Here is a 12643-nt window from a genome sequence, read left to right as displayed (position 1 = left end):
CCGTTTCATGTCAAGGAAAATATATCGTTTCATGTTTATCACACCTTGTTCGGAGGCATGTTGCTGTGTATGAATGTCCGTTCTGTATACGTAAACTTTAATTCATTTGATCTCGTTCCGAGAACGCCCCTTCTCAGTCCAGCACCAATTCCTCCTCACGCAAGAGAGAGAGGGTGGGGGGGTATGTTGATCTTAAAAAGGTCATTTATTTTGTTTACATAATGCACAATAATAGCTATTTGAATGGTTCAATGGAATGTTTTTTTTTTTAAGGAATAGTCTAATGTCATTTTAGGCCAATTTTACAGCCCTATTGCAGATGGTAACAAATGTTTCCGTTGGGGAAATAATTGTTTCCGTTGGGGAAATAATTAATTATTTCTAGATTTATTTCACGTCACAAATAGATCAATACAGTCCGTATTAACTCAATCTGCGCCATCCACGTATATATATACACGTGTTTGCTCGACAACCGTTTAACACCAATCACGCATATATATACGTTATTTGGTCCGTTTTCCTTTTTAATATTCTATTCAGTGTCCCGGACCTTTATGTTACCGTTAAAAGTAGGAATGTCCCGATCACATTTTTTTGCTCCCGATCCGATCCCGATCATGTGATTTTGAGTATCTACCGATACCGATCTTTCCCGATCCGATCCAAAAAAAGAAAAAAAAAATTTTTTTTCTTGCCCCCCTCCCATCCCAATTTCTCACATTACATTCACCCTGAATGTTGACGTTATCCAGGTGAAAAGTTAACGTCATTCAAGCGAGGCATTGCAACCGGAGTAATCTTAAAAACTACGCCTCCAATCTGCTGCTTCATGAGAGCAATGGCGCCATCGTCTGTAAAAATCAGGTGACTGCAAGTTCTGCAACTAGTGGATGTCATCCTTGACATAAATCATTTGATGTATAATTAAATCAAAGGAAATTAGTTTGTTTTGGCAAAATTCTTCTGCTCTGTGTGACAATAAATAAATCGATGATATGCAATTTAAAACCAAAACTAATACCTCAGTATGAGTTTAAGACATGAATATGGTCATGTTTGTTGAATAAAATAAAAAAGTTTATAAAATAAATAAATAAATAAAAAAATAAAAAAAATCCTGTTTTATTTTTTTTTATCCCGATCTGCTGAAAATCACGTGATCGGATCGGGACATCCCTAGTTAAAAGGCATACAGAGACCCTGCGAGTGCAGTACCGGCCAGATACTGCTAGGTGGCAGTATCGCCCACCCTTTGAAACCCTGTTCCAGACTGTGCGTCACATCTAATGTCGTCTGGGCAGAGAATTTTGGTCCAGGCAAGTCTAGCGGTTCACCCGATCACATTGGAACGCGCCCATGGCCCCTCGATGCAGGTGTTGTGCCAGATTATGTCGGGGACCCGATGGACACCAATACTGGAAATCGCGATCAGACAATTGGAATATTATTTTTGGAATAACCCTGATCAAAAGTAAGGACTATCTGACATCAATTCCACAATCTACAATGATTTCATATCGATCCAGTCGATCAATGCATGTAGTATTCAAAACTAATGCCGTTGATGACGATCAGAGCATCAAAAAATTACGCCCCCCCCCCCCCCCCCCCCTTTGATGCATTCATGTCATGATGAAACATAATACCCATTATATACCTTTGATTTGGAAACAGTAGCATGTCCAGGCGAGCAACGCGAACGCATTTAGCAAAATTCACACATCGCTCCATAGCACCGTTTTCAGGAATTAACCAGGATCACTCTGAAACTATACAATATTCACGATGGGATAACAGGCGAACGTATAGCTATAATATAGAATATAGATATAGCCCTGCAAACACCACGATGCACAGTGAAAATGCCTATATAAAGCGTGGCGCATTTACTACAGGATGAGGATAATAGCTGGCAGAGAAATAGTTAAGTGATGTTGTATTTCTTTTCAAACGTAGCCAAGAGTAAAGACCCTAACCCTATCAAAACAGCAGTCAAAGTGTATTTTCAGCATTATGTTCGTTTACCAATGATTTTAAGTGTTATTAAAATATCTGCACATTGCACCGGAAAACGGACGATTTAGACACGAGGACAGGAAACAGTCATGCAATCGTTGTAGTCCTATGAAAGAGGAAACCCAGGGCTTTCGATGGATATCTACATTTCATAAATCTAACACTACCCAGCTCACACCAGACGCAGACAAACGTGATATTAGAAATATGTATATCTCACGGGTCGAACAAACTTCAAAATTGCCATAAAATAGAACGTATATTGTTTCTTTACCTTTCTGTGAAAGTCTAGGAAAAAAACACATTTCAAACCGGTAAAAATGGCGGAGCTATGGACATTATACAAAAGTAACTATTTACAGTAGATTTCGTTCATAGTCTGTGCTGCCCTGTACCGGGCGTCTGGTGGTACTAAATCCAGATTTAACTTGGCCATTGGAAAGAGGAGATTTCCATAGATGTATCACATGTAGGGTTGGGTACCGTTTTTCCGGCACTTTCATTATAACAACATTTTAATTTCTGTTGTAAAACTAAACTAAAGTCTAAACTTACACCACACAAACTAAAACCCCTCCCTACAACGATAATGTTGCATGATCATGCATTACATTTATTATTTTTTAAGTTTAAATATCAAGATTATTTGGCCATCCTCAGTAAATACTATCAAACTCCTGACATCATCTAGTCTTTCCAAAGACAAAAGATGGGACGTGCGGCGTGCGCGCACACACAAAGGGAGAATGGCTCATAGCAGACTTAATGATTTTAGAATATTTCGGATAATGAAATTAAATGTTTATATCATGAACTATCCAGTTAGTATTTATAGTGTAACGTTTGGCTACTTTAAATCATTGAACGTAGAGAGAGAGAGGGAGTGAGGCTCAGCCACCACCGCCATGATGCATTAGGTTTGAGCCTAGGGCTGGGCGATATGGCAAAAAATCATATCACGATAACTGTAACTGAGGGGTTACAAAACCCTGACTGTATTAAAGATTGTGATAGATTAAACCACTGCTAGTTATGTACTTTAATTACTGGCCAGACAGTACATCAAATATAGATGGTGAACACCCACAAGAACACGGCATTGACACAGAAATACTATTAGAGGGTAATTTATTATTATTAGGCAACGTTCGGTTACAGAATGAGAATTAGGGTCGCGCTTGTATGGCGAAGAATATACGTAAAGTCAGTCAAGAGCATAAGTCACTAAGAATAGCAGGAATCCTATGATGGGTCTAAGCTGACGCCACCTGTTGTATAGTAGCAATTATATAGGGCAACACCGGTACCAACTGGAGACAATGGGTTCCCTCCGGGGTGTAAGGCCTGGAGGGTAGAGGAATGTTCGGGTACTCCGTCTGAGTCAACGAGGAATAAAGAGACTCCAGGTACAGGAGTCGGTGCTTGTACTCCCTTGATCAGCAGACAAAAGCAATAGTTGTAATCCAAGATGCTCGACAGCATTGACGACAGCTAGCCAGCCCCGTCCACGAGGCAGTCCCGAGTGGTAATCCTCACAAGGTTAAATCACAAACGATAGTGGAAATCAACGGTGCTCTTCTCCGGTAGTCACGTCCCAAATCAATATAATCCAACCAGGAATGGTTCTGCAATCGCCGACGCCGATTCTCCTGTGCACTATACTTCACATTAAACTAGGTCGAACTTGACGTTACTTCACTAAACTCTGACACTTTTACTATTCTATTCGCACATGTTCTAAACGCACGGTTGCTCACTTCAATGTACGTTGACTCGTGGTGAACTTGGACATTGAACTACTGCTGTTTACACCTGCGCCGTATTTATACTTAAGTGAATATCTAGTCCCAACCTCAGTCCTTGTCTCGTATTACTACGCTGACTCTGGACATGTTCTGACATGCCTGCAGTTGTCTTTGAACTTGCCGTTGGGGGCTTGCGCGTTGGCGCCTGGGGGCGCTGTCCAATAGGAGAGCGAATATTACTCTGGTCTGAACGCAGGTAAAGGGATATTCCGTGTATATATATAAATAATATACAAAGTATATCAAACGATACATATATATATTCAGTTTAATCTGGCCCTTCACAACAATAACGATATGATAATGTTATCATATTTCTCGATAGATAATTATCTAAATTGTTATAAGTATTACAAAAATAAAATAAAAATAAGACAACAGATGCATGTTTATTTTGCAGCAATTCTTTGTCGTTGCCGCCATCTTTAGTGTTACATCCCCTCACACTCCAGTTCTCAGGCTGCAGCTGGTTTAAAAGCTAAAGTAAACCGGCTTCTCTGCTGGCTGTGGCTCCAGGGGAGTTGAACAGTTCTGGCTCTGCTAGTTTATTTTAGATCTTTTGGCGCTTTTTTGGTGGACAAACCAGCGCACATGTGCACCGTGACTCGTGACTGGAGTCTAGCTCTGCTAGCACACATAGCCTACTGTGTACAGACTGTTTCAAACTGTATTTTAAATTAGAAAGCAAACAAAATAAATGGACAAGAGAAAAATAAATCTCAATTTGGTCAGTATTGTCATTTGGACAAGCAAAGCCATTACTTTAAGTTGCAGGCAAGAAAGACAAGTCTGTGCACTGTCTCTGGTTTTAAAACTGCCCTGTTGCAGGTCAAAAAAAAAAGTAAAAAAAAGAAAACGATTTTTTTCTATATTCGATATAAATTAAAATATATCGCGATAGTTATCGTTATCGTTATATCGCCCAGCCCTATTTGAGCCTATTGGATGACGTAGTTGACTCAAGTGATGTCACAGAGACAAGGAAGTCAACAACACATGGAGTTGTATAGAGCGAGATGCATGAAGCGATTTATATAAATGAACAGCCAATAAGGTCTGCGTCTATAATGAAATGACAATTGAGTCACTGGAATTCGGATTATTTTCTAACTACGGTAGTTATTTTCTAACTAGTACCGACGTAGTTCGGTCGATACCCTTAAAAGTACAGAGATCCGTACCCATCCCCAATGACATGGCCATAATAAGGTCATTTATAGGCCTGATATTCTATATTGATATTTCATGATGAATGAGTCCTGATGGCAAAATTCAGTACTGCATCTACAAAAAACCCTGTAAATCATCTGCCCTTTGTTAATTTGCTTAGATATTTAGTTGGTCTCAAGAAGGTGCTGAATGAACTCGTGGCAATTTTTCACTTTGTCAATGTTAGCATGTTGTTATTCAGTCAAAGATGGGGGGGGGGGGGGGGGGGACTATAATAATTCATATTTTCCTTTGGTTCATTACAATTTACTCAGCATAGTAACAGACACAATATTTCTGGGAATACATTCCCTGAGGTCCATAGATACGAAGAACATGCTAATTATTTTCAGCCCGATTGTCTATTCATTTCACTGCAAACCAGCTGATCAACGTATCATCAAGTCATAGTAGGGCTGGGCGATATGAAAAAAAATCATATCGCGATAACGATATGATAATTTTATTTTATTTCTCGATATCGATAATTATCGAATTGTTATAAGTATAATTTTTTTTTTTTTTTTTTTTTTTTTAGCAACAGATGTATGTTTATTTTGCAGCAATTCTTTGTCATTGCCGCCATCTTTAGTGTTACATCCCCTCACACTCCAGTTCTCAGGCTGCAGCTGGTTTAAAAGCTAAAGTAAACCGGCTTCTCTGCTGGCTGTGGCTCCAGAGGAGTTGAACAGTTCTGGCTCTGCTCGTTTATTTTCGATCTTTTGGCGCTTTTTTGGTGGACAAACCACTGCACATGTGCACTGTGACTCGTGACTGGAGTCTAGTTCTGCTAGCACACATAGCCTACTGTGTACAGACGGTTTCAAAATGTATTTTAAATTAGAAAGCAAACAAAATAAATGGACAAGAGAAAAATAAATCTGAATTTGGTCAGTATTGTCATTTGGACAAGCAAAGCCATTACTTTAAGTTGCAGGCAAGAAAGACAAGTCTGTCCACTGTCTCTGGTTTTAAAACTGCCCTGTTGCAGGTACAAATAAATTAAAAAAAAAATTAAAAAAAAAAAAAAAACGATTTTTCGATTTTTTTTTTTAATTTCGATATTCGATATCGATTATTAAAATATATCGCGATATTTATCGTTATCGTTATATCGCCCAGCCCTAAGTCATAGTAAATAAAGCCGTTACTGACGATCAAGGAATTATAAACGACCCCCCCCCCTTTCCTTCACGCATGATGAAGCATAATGTATACCGATCATATACATTTGAATTTTTTAATATAGCGTGTATAGGAAAGAAACGCCAATCGATAATCTATATATGCTTCTATAACTACTGTGCAATATATTGATTATCGCAGATATTGTGTATCATGATATTATCGAGGGCCAACTATTGAGAGTTACTTGTATCGTCCCACCCCTAACAGAGAGGTGGGTGTTGCAGACTTGTGGTATTTTGCAGGCCTATTTAAAATCGCTGAGCTTGATCAGTCTTTTCCACATCTCAGATAGAATTCTAATTGCAAGGAAAAAGCGTAATTGCTGTGCAAGAGGGTATTGGTTGAAACAAAGCCTGGTGTGTTCTACTGACAAGAAGCGGGTCAAGATTGATAAACATCACCTATTTACCAGTTTACACTGCTAAAGGTATAAGCTAAGAATAATGAACCCTCAAGTAAAGCATGTTGCTGTAGCAGCCTAAAACTAAAACACTACAGTGACCATGAGGACAAAAAGTGCTTGGCTTTTCCTGAAAACGTTCAATATAAGGCCATACCTCAGATAGTTGTCCAATACATTGTTGAACAAAGGCCTTGTCATGGAGAGGTCTGGTATCTTTGATCTTCTCAAATCCTCCGAATAGGCTGGTGCGATGCAAACCTGCTCCACTGGTGTTGCGGTGACTATTGTCAATTTAAAGCAGAACACCAGCAGGATTTAGCTTTTAGGTCACTGACAACATTGGTTCACACTAGTACAAAAAACACTATTGTCTTTTACATACAAAATTATACTGAAGTGAACACCTCCTCCTCAGACAACGCTTGCTTGAAAGGTATATAATAATAATAAAACATTGCAAAAATGAGATGACAAATGTATCAAACATTACGTTAGAGTTATCATAGTCTTCTGAGGACATGCTGGCAATGGAAATAATGCAAGTTACTGTTTGATATAGTCACTCTTCTTTTTAGCAATGATAGATTATACCATTCAAAGAACAGTGTCTAGTTACTTGTATGCCATTAGGATACAAAAGGTAGAGATAGGAGTCTAGACAAGACACAGCCGTAAACTATATGTGGACATAAGTTTCACCAACATACCTGCCACCAAAAAAGCTGGTCCGTCTCTCAGATGTCCCAGACTGGGGTTTGGGGACATTAAGTCTTCCAAATGAGCTGTAACAAAGCAATGGCATTCATACAGATTCAGTCTACTGTCAAACATGGTGTCTTAGGGTCAGGGGTCATATATAGATACTAGCTCTCATCACAGGCAGACAATGTTGATCAGAGCATTTATGTAAAAACTAGGCCTTTAAATAAATACATGATCCTAAACCTCTTTACTAGATACACACACTCAATCTCTCTGTACACGTGCATGTACACATACACACTCAGGGCTAGATCCACAAATAATGGATTGCACTGTAAGTAGGGGTGGGACGATACATCGATCCAGATCGATACATCGATGTAATTATCAACAATCGAATCGGATCGATGCGATGTAATAAGATCGATTCATATCGATACTCTTATTTTGAAAATCCTGTGGCGAGTCTCATATCTGCCCAAGAACAACAGCAGTAGCTCCGTGTGTGTAGATGTTACAGCATAGCATTCTCCCTTTCTGTGTGTGTGTGTGTGTGTGTGCGCGCGTCTTTGGAAAGACAAGATGAGGTCAGAGGAGTTTGATGTTTAAATGTTATTTAAACATAAACAATATAATACATAATAAATGTAGGCCTATACATGATCATGCAACATCAACAAATTGTTGTAGGAACGGTTTGGGAGAGGGAGGTTGTGAGTTTTGAGTTCCAAAAAATGTAGCTTAAAGTTTAAAGCTCAATATATAAAAACGTGGCACTTTAAAGTGAACAGGTCTATTTGTATTAAAAACAATAGATTGATTTTCCTTTAAATGTCTGGAAGAGCTCAAAAATACAAATGTCAAATGATATTTATTACCTTTTTTTTGTTGATCTAAATGTTACCGATTGTGTTAAATGGGCATATGATATCATCTCATATCGATCGCAGGCACCTGAATCTAATCGTATCGTATTGTATCGTGAGAGACTTTGTGATATCGGCAAATATCGTATCGTTGTCCAAAGAATCGATATCATATCGTATCATGATGAAACTGGTGATTCCCACCCCTAACTGTAAGCAAGTAAAGTTTATTTAGTAGTGCCCACAAGTGTTATGCCTTTGTATAAATACATGATCCTAAACCTCTTTACTAGATAGTAGTGCCCACACACACACAATAAAATATTTGTGGATATGATACCAATATCAGTATTTAGGAAGCAAAATGTTTTTACCATGCTGAGTGGGGTTAGATGTAGTTATGATTAGATCACTTATTGGAGGTTGATTTTGTAGAGACTAGTGAAGACTTATATATAACTTGTAAGTCAAGTTGGATGAAAGAATAAGCTAAATGACTAAATGTAGAAGTAATCAAATCGAACACAGTTTGGCTGCAATCCACTACAGGGCCATACAGGGATAGAAACATAATTAGCCTCTCTGTGTGGAGTTTGCATGTTCTCCCCGTGCTTGCAAGGGTTTCCCATCTCGATAAGATAAACCCAATGGAAAAACATGCACAAAAGATTGCGAATGCTGTCGCGTCCCTGACGAAGACGGACAGGAGCACTTGGATTGGTCCGACGGGATGGGAGGTGCAGAGAATATTTAGTCAGCGACTCAAGTGCATGAGTGTGCGTGTGTTCCTGTGGGTCGCCCATCGCATGTGTGTGTTCCTGTGGGTCGCCCATCGCATGCGTGTGTTATTTGATGACAAATAAAGACTTATACTAATCATTATCAGTTCTAAAAATAAATTCACCACCTTGTTAAAAATTACATGATTTGCTATTAGTGTTCACAATACCAAAATGTTGACTTTGATACAGATACCAGCCAAAGCCTGTGTACAATTACTGTTCCGAGTATGACCCGGCTTTGGATAAAAGTGTTAGCTAAATGACTAAATGTATGATACCAACACACAAGTCCTACATAGTCGGACCAAAACTAACTGAACTTGTTGCAATAGACTAGCTCCAATACCATACTGTAATTTATAGTTACCTCTGAGGTGTGGCATACACCATGCTCGTCCTGTTGCTGTCAGCCACCCGCATCGGCACAGATTCTGACGGCCTGCTGCTTTTGGCTCGGCTGGACATATAAAAAATTGACAGTTGAACCAATTTGACCAGATTCTCAATAATTACAGACAGTTGAGTGGAGCAGTGCTTCCCCGTCTAATCTAGTGGAGACGTACTGTAAGGGGATGTGCTGCTCCACTCGTTTTGATGGGTGACCCTAGCCTAGGCCATGAGAAGGGATTATTTAATAAGATATACTATGTTTACTGTCTGAATGTATATGTATCTACATTGGTATTGGATGTTTGTACTTGAACGACCACATCAAACAAGAGGTGGACGCGGGCAAATACTGCGGCATGGTCATGCTGGACCTACAAAAGGCCTTCGACACTGTCAATCACACCATTCTGATTGACAAGCTAAAAGCAATTGGTTTTGATAGTTTATCAGTGAGCTGGATACAACCCTACCTGGAGGGGAGGGAACAGATGGTGGAAGTAAACGGTACCATACCCCCCCCCCTCACAGTGAGCTGTGGTGTTCCACAAGGAAGCATACTAGGACCGCTACTATTCCTAATTTATGCAAATGACATGTCGTCAGCTTGTGACTGCAACTTGTTCCTGTTTGCGGACGACTCAGCCCTGCTGGTCTCTGACAAGAACAAGTTACAGGTTGAAAAAGCCCTCAGCTCGGAACTAGGCAAAATCTGCATATGGCTCGCCGACAACAAACTATCATTACACATGGGCAAAACAGAGTCCATTCTGTTCGGTTCAAATAACAAACTCAGCAAGACCGACGGCTTCTCGGTTACAGTGGGTGACAATATTATCACAAGGAAAGATGAAATTACCTACCTGGGTTCCATCCTAGAGGCTAATCTTTCCTGTGACAAAATGGCATCCAATGTAATAAAAAAAGTCAACCAACGAACGCGATTCTTGTACCGGATCTCCTCTCTGGTAAACAAGAATACCCTGAAGACTCTAGCAGGAGCACTCATTCAAGGGTACTACGACTATGCTTGCACCTCATGGTACCAAAGCACCTCAAAGGCACTAAAAAACAAATTACAAACATCTCAAAACAAGCTAGTCAGACTACTACTTGACCTGACTCCTAGAACCCACCTCACCGCTGCCCACTTTGACAACCTAGGATGGCTTAGAGTAGACGACAGAGTACAGCAACTTGCAATGGGCCTGGTCTACAAGATACACTACGCGACCAAGGTACCCATGTACATGTCAAAATACTTCCCAAAGGTCAGTGAATACCACGATCACAACACCAGAGGGAGCTCCACAAATCATGTAAAACCCAGATTCGGCTCAAACAAGGGACTAAACACGTTTCGCAATTATGCCACATCAATGTGGAACGCCCTACCTAAAGCTGTAAAGGAATGTGAATCACTACCCACTTTCAAAAACACTCTCAAAAAACACCTACGTGAGACTGCAATTCGAAACTGGCCCCTACAAATGTCCTAACCTAGTTGTACAGTAAATGACCAAGTAAGGCTTTGTCAATATTCCAATGTACAGTGTAAAATGTGTGTGTGTCACCTACCCAACCCCCCCCCCCCAACCTCCAATGTACAGCCCTCAGTGCCCTCACCCAACCCACCCAACCAACCTCCTCCAATGTACAGTTTCTACGCCAAATGTATATACACTCCTTTTCTGGACACTTTTGTATCACAAACAGTACTGTATTTGCAAATCTGATATGTCATAAATGTATAGATGTAGCAGTACTGTCTATCTGTATGTCATGTATGTCATATATGTTATAAATTGAAAATGGGGGACCCTGATGTAAACAAGACGAAAGTCTTTCTCTGGTCTGCATCCCCTTAACAATTGTATGTATTGAGCTGTACTGTACCCATTCTGCAATCTGTTAATAAACCTTTCAATCATGTATGTAAAATATACTTTTGCTGTCAAAAAGTCAATCGCTTATATAGCTCATGCTATAACATGACGTTAGCTAGCTGACAATTACACTTTAAATAAACATCATTCATGTGTAATTCATGGCACAATTCAAACGGGGACTACTGCATCGACTACCGTTCATATTTTCCACGAAATATGATCCCATGCTGGTCTAGGGTAACTGAGGGAATTTGCCTCGATATCGGAACGTTTCGTTGTGAAATATGTAGTTTATGAACAAACAACCTTCTAATCCCAATTTATTCCCATTTGTTTTCCCCCAAATAGGCGTGGCGTGACCAATATTGCGATTGACATATTATTAACGTCCGATGTATAACGTTCATATTGAACTTTTTATGAATTAACTAACGTTACTTATGTGACGCAATTAAACTCCACATTAGATTAGCTAGCAGTGGATAATTCACTTGAGAGTTCAATTCCGCCGGCTTAATGCAATTTCCTATGCTGATGCTAATGTATCAAAACACCCTCTAATGTTGATACATTAGCAAGGCAGGCAGTTGGCTAACTAGTGACAGCAATCTCAAAGCAAAACAACGAAGTCACGTCCGAATTATACACTCCCAGATATTATTACTCTGCATAACTGTTACATGATATTACGAAAACACACTACATTGACAACATACCGCTCCATTCTTCCTGTTCAAAGATAATGAGTATTGTTTAATTATTCCAACGAATACCAGAGAACGGCTGTGTCGAGGCAGCCTTCCTGAAAACAAATTTCAAACGCCGCCGATCCGGGTGTTTTATGACGCGGCGCCACACTAGCTACGGAAGCCAGCAGGCTGCAATAGGGGGTATCTGCAGAGCCGCATAGCCAGGCTGGACGGGTTGGAGGCGGGGCTTCGTGGTCTGGACAAGTATTAGTGGTCTGGACTCTGGACAAGTATTTGCACTACTGCGCACCATTTTCAACTTCACTTTCGTCTCGTTGATTGATTGATTGATTGATTGAAAAGTTTATTAAAGGGGAACTATTTTACTATTTCTTTCACTATTTGGGCACTTTTACACAATTCCTGTGAGTCTATGGAACACCTCTGTAATATATATATTTTTTCTATTCATTGTTTTGTATTTCTAATCAAGTCCTCAAAAACAGCATTTTTCTACCTCAAGATCTCGAGCCGTTTTGAGCCTGGGCTGCAGGTGCAGGTGCAGGTGCAGGTGCCACTGTGTGCAGCTCATCTTGTATCTCAACATTAACATGCAGCGGTGTCTTTCTGACATCACAAATCATCACATTTTCAGATGACTCAGTTCAGTGAGGGTGAATATTGTGAGAGGAGAATTGGAAGAA

At 39.8% G+C, this 12643-nt stretch overlaps 1 protein-coding gene across 1 annotated transcript in view; it reads right to left on the bottom strand.

The window, feature by feature from the left end:
• Positions 1-12067, bottom strand: part of ndc80 (NDC80 kinetochore complex component) — a 48186-nt gene extending 36119 nt beyond the window's left edge. Inside the window, exons 1-4 of the mRNA XM_084318582.1 lie at positions 11967-12067; positions 9342-9431; positions 7332-7406; positions 6779-6905 (exon numbers count right to left, since the gene is read on the bottom strand). Coding sequence (XP_084174708.1) covers positions 6779-6905; positions 7332-7406; positions 9342-9431; positions 11967-11974 — 300 coding nt within the window. The 5' untranslated portion in view covers positions 11975-12067. The remainder of the gene's footprint in view (positions 1-6778; positions 6906-7331; positions 7407-9341; positions 9432-11966) is intronic.
• Between the last annotated feature and the right edge of the window lie 576 nt (positions 12068-12643).

The sequence above is a fragment of the Notolepis coatsorum genome (assembly GCF_963971535.1).
Source record: "Notolepis coatsorum genome assembly, chromosome: 7".
Taxonomy (NCBI): Eukaryota; Metazoa; Chordata; class Actinopteri; order Aulopiformes; family Paralepididae; genus Notolepis; species Notolepis coatsorum.
Note: the sequence above shows the minus strand (reverse complement) of the source record. Positions and strands in the feature narration are given on the sequence as shown.